The following is a 19,729-nucleotide window of genomic DNA, read 5'->3' as shown; positions in this document are numbered from 1 at the left end:
CTTTAAGAAACAGAGCAAAGCCTTGTGTTTGTTCATATTTTATTATTCCAGTTTCATTTTCCCATTTACTTGCACAATAGAGTTAAGAGTCGATGCAGTGATCCACAGACAGTTAATGAGAATGAATTGAGTTTATTTTCCTAGTTGTGTGTGTCTATTTGTGTATTCAGCACACACACACAGGTCCAGCCGAGGTTGTATCTGTAACTGCTCATTACCACAGCACACAGACATTTACAGCCCAGGGTTAACTTTTCTTTACATATAAATATCAACGAAATCAAATCTATTTACATGAATAGATTATTAAATCTTCCTGTATTTAGTGAGTTCATTAAACAAGAAAAGAGTATCAGCTACGATGCACTTCTCTTCTCATCATTAACAAATCCACGGAAGGCTCTGGTTTCAGGTTAAATGCCTAAATATCAACATTTGAACAGAGAGAAAGTTGCTCTGCAACCAAAATGAAGTTAATTACTACATTTATTTATATTTCATAACACTATTGATAAACTCATCTTTCTAAATTATGGGACCCCAGAGATGTACAGATATAGGAGGCTTAAGCAATTTCTTTCTCTGTATGGTGTCAAAGATGGAAACTAAATTCAGCTCACAAAATTATTTAAAAATCAGCAGAGTCTGAGTGCTCTCAAAGGCAAGAGGAAGCAACAAAAGTCAGAGAGCCAACTCCTGCTTTTCATCACATTCCCATGTTCTCTTTTTTATGTCCTCTTCAATATTCTTTCATTCTCAGCTTATTCTGTGCAGACGAGACACGCAAACACACAAACCCTTCCTGTTCCTCTAATAAGGCAGATGACAGGCAAAGACAGCCCGAGGTGTCAGCCTCGGGATAAAAGGTAATTACTGGCTGCTGCAGCTCCATGTCATCAGTGTCAGCATTCAACCTAAAAAAGTACAGGAGGAGGAACTGGAGTGTTGCTGTTGAATATTATCCTCTATGATGAAACAGTGCAGGCAGTGTGTGTGGAAAAGCTGCTCCATCACTCCACACACCTGGGAGAAAGTGGTTTCTCGCAGGTGTGATGAGTAAGAGGCTATTTTTAAATTATTTTTGACCCTTTCAACGCCAGTCCGTCTTTAAAATGGGGACAGGGAAGCGATCCCTCAGGTGCAGCTTCTAGCATATTCCAGGTTAATTTAGCACCATGAGAAAACCTCCATACTGGAGGCTTACTACAGAGTTGAATGGTTGCACCTATAAGCAGGTAGGCATTTACAACCGCTCATGCACAGAGGTGGAATGTAAGCATGTTGACTATTTTCACATTTACAGTTATTAGTAAGTTAAAATACATTGCTGTAGTCTTCTCAGTACTATATGTACAATGCAGCTGAACAGAAAATGGATGAAATGAATACTGTACATGTTAACCTTCATTACGTTGCATGTCGTCTTATGTTGTAACATGGATAAAGACAAGCAAAGTGCATTTATTGCGAGAGGTCATTCACTACAATCATTGTTTTTAAATCTTAAAGAGTCTTTGTCAGAAACATTAACAGCAAGCATTAAAACCACATACAGTCCCACGACGCCTCGCAAAGGAGTGACACCCAGACTTTCTGCTATGGTTGCCCTGACGACAGCCATACTAAGTTGCAGCCGGGGGGGGGTTATCCAGCAGTGACACTCTTAAGAAGCTCACAGATGATGAAGATGTCGACAACAAACACTGGGAACGATGGTGGATGTTTTTGCCAGCTGGCTGGACAGATGGGTGAAGGAGGGGCGCTGCATCCCGCGACACTTCCTGAGACCCAGAGAGGAATGTTTCAGTCAGCAATGAAGTGTACAAATGTCACCGGGAAGGCTCCTCTTCTCATCGGTTCGCCTTCAATGTGGCCCAGCTGTGAAGAGGGAAGACAGAGGCGTCGTCAGAGGATGATAAAAGGCAGCTAGTTGTAGCCATGTTGGGTTTAAGTCAACAAAACAAATTATCTAGAGCACATACACGAGACTAAAACACCACTATACACTAGGGCTGGGTTTTTCCAATAAATCGCCATTGAAAGATTCAATATCGATCGTTAAAATCCCAAGACAGATCTGCCTTTTCTCAGTGAATATGTGCACTAAAGATTATGTGTAGACTCGTTACTTGTAATAAAGGGTGCAGTTGTGTAAAATGTCTACGTAGTGGAAATCAAGTTATCACAACATACAGAAAAAGGTTCCGTTGAGTTAGTCCGAAATTAACGTATATGAAAGCTGTATGTGTGGGGGAAAAATAATAAATATTTGAATCTAATTTGTAATCTATAGTTTAAAAATAAATCTGAGAACTTAAAGTTGAAGTGCATTAGGAGATCAGTGCCAATATCTATCGTTACTAACCACCATCTAATGGAGCACACATAGTGGACTATGAGAGGCTAAAACACAATTAACATCTAAATAATATTTAAAATGACATTCCAACATTACCATTTATTACCTTGGCCGATAAAGAAGACAGTACTTATTATGTCCATTTAAGTCATTTTAAACGTCTTCTATACCTGAAAATAAAAAGCTAGGACATGTTTCTGCTCCAACAAAACAAGGCTGAAAGTGAAACATTCCATTGAGGAAATAAATACAGAATAATAAGCAATTTTGTTGATACAGTCTGAACTGAAAACGTGTCACAAACAACAAAACATCCTTCTGTCATTTATTTTTACTTCTCTTATGACATAAATGTATACTCCGAAATGAAAAATGAAACTTGGTAGCTTGAGTCATATAATACAGTAATGTTTTCCAGCTAAGAGACCAACCAAGCACCACAGTGACACTCACTACAGCTGACTTCATCTCCTCTTTGTGCTGCCATCGTTACTGTGCTTTCATTTCGATATTTCAGACACACAGAGTGATAACGCTGCTGAACACAGGACAGAGAGGGTGCATGGTGGGGACCTCGGGGGACTTAAGGGTCCATGCAGGGACAGAGAGAGATAGAGAGAGAGAGAGAGAGAGAGAGAGAGAGAGAGAGAGAGAGAGAAAGAAAGAGAGAGAGAGAGAGTGACTAAATACGGTCATATCTGCAGAGGTGGCTTAGAGGAAAACAAGTTGCAGCTGGTCGCTGCTCACACAAGGGGCTCCACAGAGGAAGCAGCAGCAGGCGGAAAAAAAGGAGGAGGGGGGATATCAGCCTAAATGAGGTCATGGCTTTTTGCTTCAGCCACCATGGTTACTAAGTGCACGGCCATCCATATGGTAAAACTGGGACCAGAGTGGGACAAGAGTTAGACTGGGAGCGCTTTGTGCTTTAATCTGAGAAGTATTCAAAATGCAAAAAAAAAAAAAAGAGAAAAAACACGCAAGCCTGCAGCATGAGAGATACTGACCCACCACTCCTGGTCCTCCTCTCCATCCACCACGATGACCTCGCCCTCAGAGAAGGTCAGCTCGTCTGGATTGTCGGCTACACAGTTGTAGATGGCTTTCACTCGCTTCGGCCTCTGCTTCTGAGAGGCAGAACAAAAGCACGCAAACAAGTTTGCTCAAGTTTGTGCACAGGAGAGAGAAATGGTAGAGAAGATTTGGTGGGTGCATTATGTCCTTTTTTCCTATGTTTTGTGTTTGTGTTAACTATTGGGATGTTTTATTATTATTATTATTATTATTATTATTATTATTATTATTATTGGGAACTAAGGCCAAGTTACACAGAGAAGATGAAGTCAGTGAACTGTACTGTGTCCAATTACATTACAAGGCAAAGCTCCCTGGGACGACAGTGTACAGAGTCTTCTGGTTTTGTTCCTCTTTTTTAACCAACCCATTAAAAGGTTTGGGGGAGTTTTTCCTTTTACGAATTGAGGGTCTAAGGACAAAGGATTGTAAAGCCCTTAGAGGCAAATTTGTGATTTGGGGTTAATAAAGGTCTTCTGTAAATAAGGTGACTTCTTGTCACTGAGTGCGCTCCTCCTCTGTCATTAGTCAACATAATGAGAATAACACCGCAATTTTTGTGGAGTGTGGAGGTAACGCTACATGTAGGTTTGGGCTATACAAATAAAATGGACTTAAGGATTCGTCTCTACTGTTTTACTTTTTGTATTTTGTACTGCTTCTGTGTAGTTTTTGCACCTCTGACAGAAGGAATTAATCTCTTTGCACAATAAAGTTCAATTTGATTGAAATTGTACAATGGACTAATGGTTGAGCTGGAAGTAGCGGACAGAGGACCTTGAAAACCACCGATTCATCCAGTGATAACATGTTATTGGTGCAGCACAAGCTCTGAGACAAAGGCACAAAATGAAAAGAAAAAGTTGCTTTAACCTAGGATTCTCCATTGACTGACAAACTAACATAAAAGTCATTGTTATTTGTAATTGCAGGCTAGAAAGCTGTAAATATTCTTCCATCTTAAAAACCCTAAAAGGACCTAAAAAGCTTCTCTACAAAAACTGAGAAGAAGCTCTTTCCATTGGACTGGAAACACTGAGACAATAGTTCCAACCTGCAGGGCACTGAAGGGGATTGTACAACACTAATAATGGAATAAACCATGACTTGGAAAAACAGCAGCCAGAGGATCTGTACAACGGTATGAATGATTAAGCACTTTACAAATAAACAATATCTGGATAATAATGAGCAGGAAGAATAGGGGACTCACTGGGTAGGCCTTCCTTGGCGTGGGGGCTGGAGGCAGAGACTGACCCATGGAGTTCTGGGGGCATCCTGGCACTTCCTTAGCTGGAACAGGAAGAGGAAATTATACCGACAACAAAACATTCCACGTTTCCAAAAAGAAACAGAACCTGACATAATGGTCGGTGAATGTGACTTTCTGGAACACTGGACAGAAACCGATCTAACAAAACTGATATTTTATCTCTCTTATCTGTGTACTCACCGGGTCTTTCAATAGATGTAGTTCGATTTAGAGGTCTGTTGAAGCTTTTATCGTTGCTGTAAAACAAAATAAAAATGTACTCACATCAACAAAGAAATAATCATATAAAGACACAAATTAAAAAAAAAGTGTCCAGCTCTCGAAGACTCAACAGCTCTGTCACAGATTTATAACCGCACGATCAGCCCTGTGGAAGACAAAAAAGACAAAAGGGCGAATTGCCTGGAAGCTAATGAAGCGGCTAAACAGCAGCCATGTCGGGCCATTCCTCTTAGGAAAAAAACACCACATTACAAGCATTCAACAGCAAGATGCACAACCCTGGGGTAAAGCACGATGTTCCCGTGTATGTGTTGTAAATGATATGCATCTATTGTTTTCCTGTGTAGCTAAGCTGCAAAAGCACCACTGAGCACTGACTGCAAAATTAAACACGCTAAACATGTTAACATTATATTTATAGTTGTAGACACCTTGAAAAATTGTGTTAGCCATCCCCCTCCCCTCACCACTTCCCTTTTCTCCTTACCCTGCAGGGGATTTAGGTGGCACTGCTCTGGACCCTGGTGGTCCCTGGCTCGACTTGGACTGTATGCTCATGGCCTCCATCTTTGCCACAGGAGGACCAAGACCTGGGCATCCAAAAAAGAAATTATCACACTAGGTTTTAGTGACACTGTGTGTTTATATATATATATATATATATATTATTTTTTTTTTTTGATTAGGACAATGCACATTAATCAACATTTCTGTAAATACGCCAGTGTTAGCCAGTCGGCTAATTTTCAACTGTAGTCCTAGTTGCAATGATTAATTAAGTTGTGATTAATCACTTATTCACAACTAATTCACCTCTTTAATTAGTTCAAATAGAATTATCAATAATGACAGCAATCATTAGTTACAGCTCTGGTTTTGAAGCTGCTAGTCCCCTCAGTTTTGTTTTCTTCACCTTAATCATATCATCTGGATTATATCCGAAAACATATATATTGATTTAAAAATGATATTACTTTTTTTTTTATTCAACTGAAAAATGTAAGTAATCTATTCAAATACTTTGATTAAATGGATAGATTGTCCAGGTACTTGCATCACAAACACACAAACTTATTATATTGTTTTTTTTTATATTATTTAGGCAGATGTAATCAATAAGCCCTTATGGGCTTTTTTCTCTCCCAGCCCAATATGAAAATGAAACATTTGGATGCCTCCTCACAGTAACGTTTTCAGTAAACACTGAACTATGCTCCACAGACATAAACAGACTACTTTGAATCTAAAACACTATTTAAACTAATATGACTTCACTGTAGCAATGGTCTAGTTTAAGAAGGAGGAACGGATCTGCTGGGGTCCATACCTCCGGTTGAAGTGAGTCTTATGGGGGGAACAGGAGGGTGCATGTTGGGGGGGTCTGAGGACGACCTCTGTCGGCCACCCAGGTCTAAAGAACCAGGCTTCCAGCTGCTGGACGCTGAAGACTGACCAATCCCCGCAAGACCGGATAACTGGACTGAGACAGAGAGACGGAGAGAGAGAAGGGTTATTAAGATGAAAAAAAGAGACACAGAGAGAGTGCACTGCACTTTGCCAGAACGAGCGTCCACTTTAAAAGTCAAGCTGTGCCTATTTGAGTGTAATTGAAAGCGGCAGTTAATGGGGAGAGGGAATGTGCAGAATGCCGAGGCTCGGGGCTGTGGTGGGGCGAGGTGGGCAACACAGCTGGTTGTTTCTCCTCCGCTCCGTTGGCAGCGCTCCAGACGGCCACTAATGTTATTAAAGACCGACTGTGGTGTACGTGTCACAAGTTGGTTAGCCTGTAAAGCTATGATGAGGTTTTTCTTTAGCAACACATAAAAGACTCTCATCAGTAAAGGTTTTAGATTTTCTTTCCATCAAGTTATCTTTTATTACATTGAATTTGGTATCCCAAAACGCTTATTTCCAACATAAACAGTAGCCCTGCCCTTTAGATTTAAGATAATTTGAATGCACAAGGCCAATTTCATATAGCAAAGAGGTCAACAACTTTCTGCAAAAGTTGCCCATCCATCCGTCTCCAACGTGACCTTTCCCTGCTTCAGTACCCAGACACATCTGTGGTGTTGAAACAGGTCAAAAAGTCACTAAGACCTGCATAGTAATTAAAACAAAGGCTTTGGAAACCAGGGCCGAATGAGACTAGGCCATCACTTACTGTAGATCTAAACCAGGTTGTTCCTCCAGGGTATATTTTATAAAGATCGCTTCCCTGAGGCGGACAAATAGGTCAGACTCAGGTCAGAAAGGTTATCAGGTTTAGCTGGATCTTTTTCCTCTATAAATTGATGTAAACTTTAACATATTCATAAAATGAGGATACTGCATTTTGCCTACAAATGCTTCCATCTACATTTGCCTTCCATTCTTAAAGTTCTGATGCTGCCGTGTCTGAGCTTACCCAGGTTTCTCGGGGGCAGGGGCGGAGCAGAGGTGGTGGCAGACTGAGACGAGTTGGTGTTGAGGATGGTGCCATAGGTCTCGTTGTTGACCAGGTTGGGCATGTAGGCACGCTGCTTGTCCTTGGCGAGGCCGATGGCGTCGCGGCCCGCGGAGCCCAGACTGGCCTGGATGTGGGAGTTACTGCTCGGGGTGTAACAGCTGACCGGACGCTCGTCTCTGCGGTGAGGGCTGGGCTGGAGGCGCAGCAAGAGGTCAGAGGGTCAGTGTGGGCCAAAAGTTACATTATGTGAGAATGTAATGGGTCAGAAGTGGTTTATAAGATTTCTATCATTTCACTGTATGCTTTTACTTTGTACAGTGGACATGTCAGTCACACAGACTTTTGACATTTTCTGTCTTTTCTTCTTAGGCTTGTTTTCATATATTGTTTTTGAATTTTGCCCACTTTCAAATGTGATATTTGGTCTTTTAAAATGAAGAATCAACAAATTGTTTACCAGTCACTACAGTAACTATCTATTTTTGGAAGACAAAATATTTATGCTTAGGTGGAGCACTTTAACTCTTCTCCTGCTTACAAACGTGTTTCTCACCTTCTCATCCAGATCTTCGTCACTTTCATCCAAGTCTTCATGCTGCAGGCACCATTCATATTCAACATGGACGTGGGCGTTGAATTTCCCTGCCAGCGCTTGGTTCAACTATACACACACACATGCAAACACAAATGACTGACAGCTCATGGTTTTAGGAAGCAATGTGTTTGCAGGCATAAGCCAGGCCTAAACATAGTAAGCTCACCAGCTCTTCGCACTGTAGGTGTTTGAGCCTCCGGGCGATATCCAGCGGTGTCTCCCCGGCCTCATTAGCTAGCAGGGAAAACAACAACAACATATAATCACTAGTGTATCCACATGCCGCATGAGCACAAACACAGCCCATTTTCTTTCCTCCCATTTTACTGTGACATGAGAAATGTGTAATTAGACTGTTTCCCACACTGAACAACTATCTGGTTTCTCTCTGTCCTCCTTCTCTCTGTATCTATTATCTGGCTGTTTTGTTGATGTCACAGTGGAGTGGAAAGATTAGTATTGTGAGAAAGAGTTGCCATGGTCTGTTGGCAGAGCCCGCACCTCTGGGAACTACTGTAAACCTGAAAAACTTGGACCAAGGGGTGTGTGTGTCAGTGTGTGTGTGTGTGTGTGTGTGTGTGTGTGTGTGTGTGTGTGTGTGTGTGTGTGTATGTATGTGTGTGTGTGAGAGAGAGAGAGAGGATGATGCAGCAAGAGAAAACATTTGTGTGAGACAGTGGTAAAAGAAGTATGCAGATCGTTTAAACTTTGTACTTACTAAGTAAAAAGCAATACTACAGCCATGTAAAAATGCTTGGTTTCAAGTAAAATGTAAATGGACTGTTTTTATATAGCGCTTTTCTAGTCTTAACAACTACTCAAAGCGCTTTTACATAGTACAGGATCCATTCACACACATTCATACACTGTGGCCGAGGCTGCCGTACAAGGTGCCACCTGCTCATCAGATAAACATTCACACACATTTACACTCCGATGGCGCAGCATCGGGGGCAACCAATTGACAGGCGACCGCTCTATCACTGAGCCACAGTCGCCCTACCACTGAGCCGAAAGCCCTGCACTTTAAATCTTAAGTAAAAGTGCATAAGTATTAAAAGCCAAATGTACTTAAAGTATTGAACATACGCATTATGCCCTTTTTCATATGTATATGGTTTATAGGAATCTCTTTACTCAGTCAGTGAATGCATCGCGGCTGTGCTGTTCGCTGTTGTGGTTCCTTACCGATCTCTATGGAGGCCTTCCCCCGCAGCAACAGTTTCAGACACTCGCTGTTGTCGGTCAGGCAGCAGTAGTGCAGCGCTGTGCTGCCTTTGGCCGTCTGCTTATCCAAATTCAAACTGACGAGGGACACAGACAGAGGGAGGAACACTTTAAATCCCAACACAGGAGTATAACATTTTTTTAATAAAATCCTTGGTTTCTCCTTTCCAGCCCCCCCAAAAAATAGTTTTCTATATTCACTAGACTGTCTAGAGTGTTGTGTTTTTTTGTAATTTGGTGTGTTAAGAGACATAAATCCGCCAAGTGGTGTCTTTTAATGGTGCATTCAATGTTTGCTACACAGTAATGATTGAAAGTTAAAACTCCATCCAGCATATTGCATTCAAATATAGTAACAAACCGAAATTAATTGAAAAAATGTTTTGTCCTCTGTGGTTTTCTGTCTTTGTTTACCTGTTCTGCGTGAGGAAGTCGACGATGTGAAGAGACGTTCTATCCACCAATCTGACTGCGAGATGAAGGGCTGTCTCCCCTTGTTCCTGAAATAAAAAGATAAAACGTGCATCATGTTTTCATATTCCCCTGGGAATGTGAGGTGTTTGTAGAGGATGGAGGTAAAAAGCAAGAAGGATGCATCAGATTGTGTTGAGTAAGAAGTCAAACTCATGGTGGAAAAACAACTGGGGTAAAGTTTCAAAGTTTCAGACATCACACGCAGATTGAATATTTTGTGTACTGACGTGTCCGTTGGCCAGAGGTATAGGCTCCATGAGGTCAACTCCCTCGGCATAGACCTGGATGAGCGAGAAGATGTCCCGGGCCTTTACTGCATCACACAACGTGTGGAGCCGCGACGTCGCATCAGGACACTTCTTCCTAGCGAAACGTTTCTCTGTGTATTTGGCTGTGATGAAGTCTTTCCTCGCCTGCCTGGTTAAAAATGTGAAGCGGCAGCTGCTCAGTTACGGCTGTATCATTTATGGTCTTTATGTGAATGGGTGCAATTGTGCATTAAAATCACTCAAAAGCCACTAGTCATAACTAGTTCATAAAACATTTCAGTGCTTGATCAAGTTTCATAATTAGGTTTAAAGTGCAAGGAAAAGCAGGATTTTTGTTTCAAATTGTGAGAAAATATTACCAATTTGGTGACAATATCAATTGTACATATGCTACTACTCAACTTTAAACCTCCCTATTAAATGCACTCTTTTGTTTGAGGAAAAAATGCCATTTCCCTGTAGTCATGAGAACAAAGGCATGCATTTTAAAACATAAATCATTACTAAAGGCAGGAGAAAATTTATAATTTTAAGCACTAGTTAATCACATTCAGGAAACCTGGTGACAGTACAATGCTGGTTAAGATGTGTCAATATGTCACAGTGATGGTGTCAACAGTTGTTGATCGGCTGTGGCAGAGTGTAATGTGATACAAGTGAGAAGAGAGAGAGCTAGAGTACAGGGAGAGGAGGGGATGGGGAGAGTGTGGAGGAAAGATGTTGGAGGGGTGACTTACATGTCACTGGCTGGGTTGGGTTTCACCACATTTTCAGCACTTAAACAAGCCTCCATGATTTCATTAAAGCCTGCATTCCCCACATTCTTGGCCAGCTGTGGAGCACACACACACACACACACACACACACACACACACACACACACACACACACACACACACACACACACACACACACACACACACACACACACACACACACACACACACACACATTAAAACTAGTTATTCTAGATATTATCTGCACCACCATGCATCAATTTAAAAGCTGTCATCTTTGCCTGTTCAACTCACACCTCAGGAGGCAGTACTGTGTGCGTGGAGCCCTATAAACTGCACAACGCCCAATTGTGGCTAACACAACTGGCGTCTTAACACTGAGGAAAGCAATCATGACTGGAAGGATTTAATCCTGACCGTCCCACAGGCGGTAAATCTCTACACCAAACCGTGATTAGGAAAGCCATAAAAAATCTCAGTTATTCTGAGTGTGGAGACTTCCAGAGGTCTTGGAAGGAGAGAGGACAGGAGAATGAAGCCTGGGGTGATGCTACTCTCCTTCCTTCCTGTCTCGACTTCTTCCTCGCTCTATCTACTCCCACCCATCCTCTCCTCCAGTTTTATCCCGCCTAAAAATCCCCACAGAGATTCGCACGGAAAAATCAATACAATGGAGTGACTCAAATTGCGACAAAAACAGGGGATGTCAAGTGATTCAGCAAGAAGGTGGACGGCAACAGTTATTTACCAAGAGCTCTGAGGTGCTGAGCACGTCCAGAGTGAGGGACTGGATCCTGGAGTAGTGGACTCCAAGCTCCCTGTGGATCCCAGAACATTCAATACAGGTGAGGATGCCCAGGTTGGTGGACAGCCACGTCGGGTCTGAGAAAGAAAAAAGGAAAATTGTCAAGAGAATGGAGAGAAGAGTAGGTAAACGACACATGAGGCAAAAGAGGGAGAAAAGAATATGGGTGACACGCTGTCCTTGGGCAAAAACCACTAAAGTTAAAGTAATTTCTGCAGCATGTGAGCCAACTTTGATGTGTCCTTGTGGAAAGCTGTGGGCTCTGGAAATGTAATAGCTGCCTGAAGGGCTTTTTACTATCTCACAGCACACAATTTCAGAAGAAAATGACCTAGCTGTACTGTAACCAAGTCTGGCCTAGATACTCAGGGTATGTGTGGATCTTATGTATGTGTATACCATACACAGTATGTGAAAGTATATACATGTCTGGAGGAGGAAATTTCATGGGATTGGATGATTAGGTGAACTTTGTGTATTTGAGGAAAAAGAGATTTCGTTTTGAAGCTGTGACAGAATATCTCCAGTAAGGGGGTGGCAGTAGCTCAGTCCGTGCGGAGTTGGGTTAGGAACCGGAGGTACGGAGTGTGGACTGCCAAGGTGCTCTTGAGCAAGGCACCAAACCCCCAATTGCTCGGGGCACTCCTCCAAGGAGCAGCCCCCTCACTCTGACATCTCTCCATTATTCTTCATCTCCATATCCAGTCTGCAGGACTTTCAGCATTTTCTGAGCCAAGGACTTATCATACCAAGATAATACCAGTCCATTAGCTCATAACAATGCATATATATCACTGCTTTCCCAAAGCATACCATGCATTTTCAGTCTGATTTCCTACCTTCCAGGCAGCAAGTAGTTTCTGTTTATTTTAGGGCTGTCAATCGATTAAAAAAAATTAACTAATTAATCGCACAATTTGCTGTAGTTAATCGCGATTAATCGCGTTTTTAAATTGAGACTGAAGCTTGTAGTAATGGATATTTAAATAATGCTAAATCACTTAACTTTGCAAATATGAAGAGAAAACAAACAAGGAAAGGTTCTGCTAAGTTCAGAATGTTTAATATCTTTCAGAACAACAGCAGCAACAATTTGGCTTATTTAGTCCGCGGAAGCCGGCTGAAATGGCTAGAAACTGTCCGACTTGAGAGCAGATATTTGTCACCACCCCCAATATTAGCCACATACCTAATATACCATATTCTGAATAATATACAAATGTGTGTATATATATATATATATATATATATATATATATATATATATATTATATATATATATAGAGAGAGAGAGAGAGAGAGAGAGAGAGAGAGAGAGAGAGAGAAGAATATAAATTACAATCTAGGCAGTACTTAATATCATAAATATTATAATATACATAGTGTTTAATCTGAATGACTAAGCAAAGCACATATATCTAAACACAGAAATGCACATCAATATCAATATCAATATCAATGTTACACATTAAACCAGTAACCCAAAACCACAAAGGTGTATGTTGGCCTAAAGTGAAAACAGTGAGTGTAGTTTTAGATAGCGACGCTGTGCACAGCAATCCATTACCAATGTAAAGCGATTGACTACATTTCCCTTCCAGCACCGCAACCAGGAAGTAGCTTGTGTGACAGTGAGACGCACCAATTTCAAACATTTACTGGAATATAGTCACGGATACTATCGAGTCGACAGCGTTAAACATCAGACTGCAAATAAGGTTTTATCAGCGTGACCAACGTAACAGTTATCAAGCAAACAAATCGCGCACGTACATATCGGCAGCACAGCAGTCGAGACAAATCAAACTTAAACCGCAGCTCAATGTAGAGAAACAGCAGCTTACCGGTGGAGCATCTCTCCTGACGAGACAACATGTCGGAACTAGTACTCGGTCCCGTTTATAGCCCGTGCTCATTCATTTCTGGATTCTAACACATCATCTTTTTTCTCTTTTGGGATCTTACTGGTCCATGTTTCAACTCTTGACTGGCCCGTAGGACTACTTCCATCAGGTAAATCCCTCCTAGAGTAGCGCCGCCTGCTCTTATGGAGACATATTACGTTTCTCAGCCGCCACATGAAGTAACAAACACAGCTGCGTTAATTTCGTTAATTTTTTTTAACGAGTTAAATATTAAAAAACTAACGCAAAAATTAACGCGTTAATTTTGACAGCCCTAGTTTATTTATTTCAGATTCATGCTTCAAATAATCCATTGCAGTCTACATATTGTTGGCTTTATGTCCTTACAAAGTAGGGAAGCCAAGACTAAAGTTAAAGGATTTCCCAATTATTTTAAAGTCAATACTTCCAGAGAATATTTCACTATTTTCCCAGTTTTTTTCGCCATAAATGAAACTTGATTTTAACCACAGAACTGTGGTTAATTACCGTTAGATCCTCATTGATCCTGTCCTGGTGTCGGGGGATTTAAATAACCAATGAAGTTACCACTCTCAATTTGGAAATGCACATATCCTTCCAGCTGCTGTGTGATAGCTACAGGTATTCAGTTAACTCAAAGGACAGAATCCTCACCACAAACCAGTGTGGGCAACAAAAAGATCATCACTACTGACATCTCTGCAAAACCGCAGATTACAGTGACGCAAATTGTGGCAGTAGCGTTATCATACTTACTGCATCTGAAGGTTGGAATATAGCTACAACAGTTCCATGATAGTGTTAATGAGGTTTAGGAGAAGAACATACTTTTAAGTATGTGAACACACAGATGCACACATGCTAAAAATCCTGCAGGTATTTTTCCCGGGAGCAGATTTCAAATCCCGAGAAATCGAGGGATCTCAATTCATAACAATCAATTTAATTGGTCTCCAAAAACAGTACTATGTTGTCAGTAATCAAATTTGTTTTTAAAATAGACAGTTAAACATGGTTGTTATGAGAAACAATATACATTTGGCCATTTCGTTGCATTAAAAAGGTTAATATGGGATATGTGGGGTTCTTTGAGTTTTCCCAAACAGTCTCTGCTCGTTACTGAATTATCATGTAGTGATCATGTAACAGGAACAAAGCAATAAAATATAAACAATAATGAAATGGTACATTCATGTCTGTGCAAGTTGTTGCAAGTTTAAAATTATAACTAAATGTTGCCTGGAAGGAAGAAAATGAGTCTAATACGTATGGCATTCTCTGGGAAAAGGTCAGTAATAATGTATGTATAAGTATATGCGACTTGTAGTTAATAAGCTTTAAACACACAAAACCACTGGTTTGATCCTTTTTGTCATCATCTACAGTCATTTAAAAAGGTTTGATTTTGTGCTGTCAATCATTTATCTCTCTTTGCCACTCACTGGGTGCTCCGCAGTCACAGCACACGTCATTTCCCGTCATCCTCTTGACCTCTCCCAGGATTGCCTTGGTCAGCTCCTGCACGATGTTGTTCTCGCCAACATGCTGGTCCCCTTTGAAGGCCTGATTCAATGCCTCCTCCTTACTGTTCTGTAGCACCGAAATCCAGCTGGAGGAGGGAGGAGAGGAGGGGAGATAGGAGAAGTGAGTCAGGCAGATGAAAATGAGAATAATGACAAATGAAGAAGGAGAAATAGAGGGAGGAGGAGGAGAAAGTAGGTTGAGAGTTGGGGATGGGAGCAGCCGAAGCAGAAAGAAATGTGAAGAAAAGGAGGAGGGAGTTTAAAAGGGGAGAGAAGACAGGAGTAAAAGGCAGTTATTAGTCAGGAGGTAAAGACAAGGCCAAGCGTCTGACTGGGTGTGAGGTAGGAAGTGGCTGAGGTGGTAAACAGGATGCACTTAGGAACAAGACTCAACACACACAACACACACAACACACACACACCCCAACAGGAAGGTACAGGCACTTACATCTGACAGTCCTGGTCATCCTCTGCCTGAAAGTGATACGTTCTGTCATCTGAAACAAAAAAAGAAATGGATGACACAACAGAAGAGAGAAATGGTAGAGGAAAGAGAGGAGAACATGAATCAAAGAGCAGTGGAGATGGAGGGAAAAGCTCTGAGCGACTCCCTACAGAGGACATTAAAGTATCCTACTGACAGGTCAGACTGAGGGTGTCAAGTCTTTAGATGTGAATCACTCCCTAATAACAAGGGAGTACTATTTTTACACCACTGTATCCAAAGCAACTTAAATCATGTTGTGTCTCCAGTGGCTGAAGCTTAACCTCTCCAGCTCAATGCCAGGATCTCTTTTGTATGGAAAAACTGGCTCATCTTAAATGACCCTGAAATGCAATGTTTGTTGCAGGTTATGTCCCCTTCATTTCCTGTCATCTCTCTACTGTCAACTTGGTAATAAAAAAGGCCTGAAATGCCCAATTGTTTAATAATATTATTGGTTACATCTCACAGAAAAGACAAATTCTGTAATGAACTGCAGTCTGTACAGCTTCACAAGTGCTGTTAACTTAATTTATTTGACAAAAATGTACTAATTTTTGGACTATAACAAACAAACAAACAATGTCAAAGATTATTTTCATGATTGATTAATTTGCAGACATTTTTCTTGATTAATGTCAACAGGGAAAAATATCTATCATAATTTCTCAGAGACTGAAAACCAAAATGTTTGCAGATTCATTTTTTGTCAATTTTGTTCGCCGTTATTTCATTCTAAGATTAAGGCCAAATGCTAGATTGAGATGTGCTGCATGTGTTAATGTATATTTGGAAAAAAAAAAAAAATCAGCTTATCGTTGCTGCAGCTTGCTAAATAGAAAAAAAAAAAAATTTAAAAACCACACTGATGTACAACAAATGTTGGCCTGCTGCTGTTTGGATGAATGGAGTCAATTAAAATCAGGCATTTGAGTGAAGCCACACGATCGTGTAGATACATACTGCACAACATCAGAAGGATACGTCCCCTTCTAACGCAGAAGGCGGCTCAGGTTCTGGTTCAGGCTCTAGTCATCCCACGTCTAGACTACTGCAGCTCCCTCCTGATTGGCCTGCCTGCATGTGCCATCCGACCCCTGCAGCTCATTCAGAACGCAGCAGCTCGACTTGTCTTCAACCTCCCCAAGTTCTCTCACACCACACCGCTCCTCCGCTCTCTTCACTGGTTACCAGTTGCTGCCCACATCCGCTTCAAGACACTAGTACTTACATACAGGGCCACGAACGGATCAGCCCCAGCTTACATCCAGGACATGGTCAAACCATACACCCCAACCCGCTCACTTCACTCTGCATCAGCCAAACTGCTTGCTGCCCCCTCACAGCGAGGGAGAACTAATCACTCTACAAAATTCCGACTGTTCACTGTCCTGCTTCCCAAATGGTGGAACGAGCTCCCCATCGACATCAGGATGGCCGAAAGCCTACACATCTTCCGCCGAAGGCTAAAAACACATCTCTTCCGACTACACCTCGGATAAAAAAAAAAATTTAAATAGAAAATTCTTGAACCTGCACTTTCATGTCTCTTTGTAGCTTTGCTTATTTAAAGCTAATGTACTTGCACTTACTACTTGTTGTCTGGAGTTTGAACCTTCACAGTTGAAAGCACTTAATTGTAAGTCGCTTTGGATAAAAGCGTCAGCTAAATGACATGTCATGTAATGTAATGTAATGAAACGTTTAAAGATTAAGAAAAGAGAAAACGGTGCGAACAGACAAAAAGGTAAGGAAGGCCACATATAAAATGAAAAGGCAAAGAGAGAGGGCTGAATTTACGGGATATGAGGTCGAAGCTTCTCTTCTCTTCAGGATTGTGTTTCACCTGGCAGGTGAGCAGGTTGAGTTTAGCCGGCGGCCGGTTAGCCTACCAGAGAGAGAGAGACGAGGAACAGAGAGGGAGGTTGGGAGGGAGGGTTATGACAACAACATAAATGAGTGAGAGTGTTGTGTTTAACCATATCTGACTACTGCTGCTGCCAAATGAAACATCTGATAAGCTGCTACGTGTGAGATGAGCCGCATCAGTGAGAGGAGTTGACCGGGCCACAGCTAAATCTTTATATTGAACAAATAGAGTTAAAAGAGGCTCAGCAGAAGCAGCGATGTGAGAAGAATGTTAACTTGTGAACTGTGGCTCTCAGCTACTTTCTGTTAATATATTCATGGGTAATGGGTGAAGATAATGTGTGTGTCTAAATTAAGCATTTATGGAAGTCTGTTCACATGTGTGCGCATGTTTTAACCAGAACAAACACATAGATCACGTCCGTGCGTCAAAAAAGCTGCATAATCTACTTACTGTGCCGTGTGAGATGGTGAGGTATCCGTTCTTCGCTGTGCACTTTCTCTTCTGCCACACTTTTCTCAACCTGGAACACAGAAGACCCATACACTGTGAACTCTGAACTTAAAGAGCAGACACTTATGATATAATATTTATGATCACAAGTTATAATACAGAACATGCATTAGTTATGACACACAGACTGATCAGCACATTCAAAAAGCTGCATCATGTGTTCTCCAGCTGAAACAATTAGATGATTAATTGATGAGTTGATCCACAGAAAATGAATCTTCAACAGTTTTGGTAGTCGATTCATTGTTTAAGTAATTTTTCAAAATCATTACCAATCATATCCAATGAGAGGATCTGCTGCTTTTCTCTCTTTTATATCATTGTAAACTTGAACATCTTTGGGATTTGGATGGTTGGTCAGTTAAAACAAGAAATTTTAGTCCATCATTTTGGGCTCTGTAAAATTGTGATTAGCACTTTTAGCCATTTTGTGACATTTTATAGACTTAAATGAATCGATTAAATGAAAAAGTAATGAGCAGGTAAGTTTGTAATGAAAATAATTGTACATGGTTCAAATCTTCATTTCTAAAACTAGTATGTACAGCACACTAGTATTTTCTTCACCTACAGTACCACAACTGATCTTTTAAAGTTATTTTTATAAACTCACCCGTCACTTTTCTTGTAAAGATACCCGCTGCGCTCTGTGCCGTGCTCCTTGTTACCCTGCGGCTGGTGCAGGCTGTAGGTGGTGCTCTGCCGCACCTGTGAATCCTGGGAAAACACAAACAAATAGAGACAAGAAATCAGAGCTTTTACACAAATAAGAAAAAAGGCTAAATAAAAGGCTTGATTTGCACATTCAAATTGCAGTCAAGTGACTGATCACTGACGCGATAAATGGCTCAGATTTACACTCTGCTTCGGAGTCTCCTGCTCCTCTGAGAATCTGGAAGTATCAACAACAATAGAAGATTGCTGCCGTGAGCCTGAATGCTTTTGTACACATGGGGATAACATAATAAGAGGAGCTTTTACACCTCTTATGAATCAGAATCTACAATGACAGGTGGCAAAACGCTGCCATTTTACTCTCATAAGCCATTCTGAAAAGATCATTCAGACAAATCACATTTGGATTATAAGCCTGGATGCAGTTTTAACAGATTGAATCTTAATAAAGACTAAACTTAAGTTGATTTTTCTTTTGGATATTCAGGTTTGATTGCAATCTAACACCTAACCGTTAAAAAGAACCAAACAAAGGCCAGAGATTTGTATGAGTGATGTCATTGCCAGTCTGGAAACACCACGGGAAACAGAGAGGATGACTCCTGAAGGCAGGCGTTGACGGGGCTTTAATGACTTTATTGGTGTGTGATGTTATCCGCAGACACACACAGCCAACAGGAATGAAGCTCCAGCTCAAGCTTTTCTCATTGAAAAGTCATTTAAAATAAAAAGCACAACTAAAATGAACCAAAGCACTGAAACAGGACAATGACAGATTTGAACAAAAACATACTGTATGCTGCTGTAAAAGGGCATAAAAAAAACTATTAATCTAACACTACAACTGAAGCAACACCACAATGAAAAGAGGATGCAAACAACCACAGGAATTTAGTTTTTTTTCTTCATAAAATCCACTTACTCTCCTAGACTTGTTTCACAAAAGACGGAGGCAGCAGAGGAAAGAAGAAAACAATCTTCAGGTGAGACCAGGAGCTGCAGCATATTTAATGGTTCGCTAAGCACAGGGCTGGAGTTAGTTAAGAATTACAGTACGTCCACTCATTCAGGTGGAGGAGAAAATAATAGCATAGATAATAACAATATATGTATGAATCAAATGGGCAAAACCTAAGCCCAAGACAGATTCAATTTCCACAAAAAGTTTAATTAGAAATTTGCTCTTGAATCTTGAACTTGTTCATTTAACATCAACCTGCCAAAATGGACTAAAGATGTAAGTTAGCAACTGACTATAGTCTTGCATATTTACATAAATGTTCATCAAAATGCACTG

General features: G+C 40.9%; 1 protein-coding gene across 1 annotated transcript in view; it reads right to left on the bottom strand.

Moving 5' to 3' along the window:
• Nucleotides 1-22: 22 nt before the first annotated feature.
• The window catches only part of LOC120548925 (arf-GAP with SH3 domain, ANK repeat and PH domain-containing protein 2-like), a 36,864-nt gene continuing 17,157 nt past the window's right edge, over nucleotides 23-19,729 (bottom strand). The window contains exons 9-28 of the mRNA XM_039785431.1: nucleotides 19,355-19,363; nucleotides 18,371-18,474; nucleotides 17,698-17,767; nucleotides 17,175-17,262; nucleotides 15,339-15,387; nucleotides 14,810-14,976; nucleotides 11,425-11,558; nucleotides 10,677-10,771; nucleotides 9,898-10,087; nucleotides 9,611-9,696; nucleotides 9,158-9,273; nucleotides 8,136-8,203; nucleotides 7,928-8,035; nucleotides 7,333-7,567; nucleotides 6,253-6,405; nucleotides 5,413-5,515; nucleotides 4,884-4,939; nucleotides 4,644-4,723; nucleotides 3,364-3,483; nucleotides 23-1,878 (exon numbers count right to left, since the gene is read on the bottom strand). Of these exons, the coding sequence (XP_039641365.1) occupies nucleotides 1,804-1,878; nucleotides 3,364-3,483; nucleotides 4,644-4,723; nucleotides 4,884-4,939; nucleotides 5,413-5,515; nucleotides 6,253-6,405; nucleotides 7,333-7,567; nucleotides 7,928-8,035; nucleotides 8,136-8,203; nucleotides 9,158-9,273; nucleotides 9,611-9,696; nucleotides 9,898-10,087; nucleotides 10,677-10,771; nucleotides 11,425-11,558; nucleotides 14,810-14,976; nucleotides 15,339-15,387; nucleotides 17,175-17,262; nucleotides 17,698-17,767; nucleotides 18,371-18,474; nucleotides 19,355-19,363 (2,106 nt within the window). The 3' untranslated portion in view covers nucleotides 23-1,803. The remainder of the gene's footprint in view (nucleotides 1,879-3,363; nucleotides 3,484-4,643; nucleotides 4,724-4,883; nucleotides 4,940-5,412; nucleotides 5,516-6,252; nucleotides 6,406-7,332; nucleotides 7,568-7,927; nucleotides 8,036-8,135; nucleotides 8,204-9,157; nucleotides 9,274-9,610; nucleotides 9,697-9,897; nucleotides 10,088-10,676; nucleotides 10,772-11,424; nucleotides 11,559-14,809; nucleotides 14,977-15,338; nucleotides 15,388-17,174; nucleotides 17,263-17,697; nucleotides 17,768-18,370; nucleotides 18,475-19,354; nucleotides 19,364-19,729) is intronic.

The sequence above is a fragment of the Perca fluviatilis genome, chromosome 20, assembly GCF_010015445.1.
Source record: "Perca fluviatilis chromosome 20, GENO_Pfluv_1.0, whole genome shotgun sequence".
Taxonomy (NCBI): Eukaryota; Metazoa; Chordata; class Actinopteri; order Perciformes; family Percidae; genus Perca; species Perca fluviatilis.
Note: the sequence above shows the minus strand (reverse complement) of the source record. Positions and strands in the feature narration are given on the sequence as shown.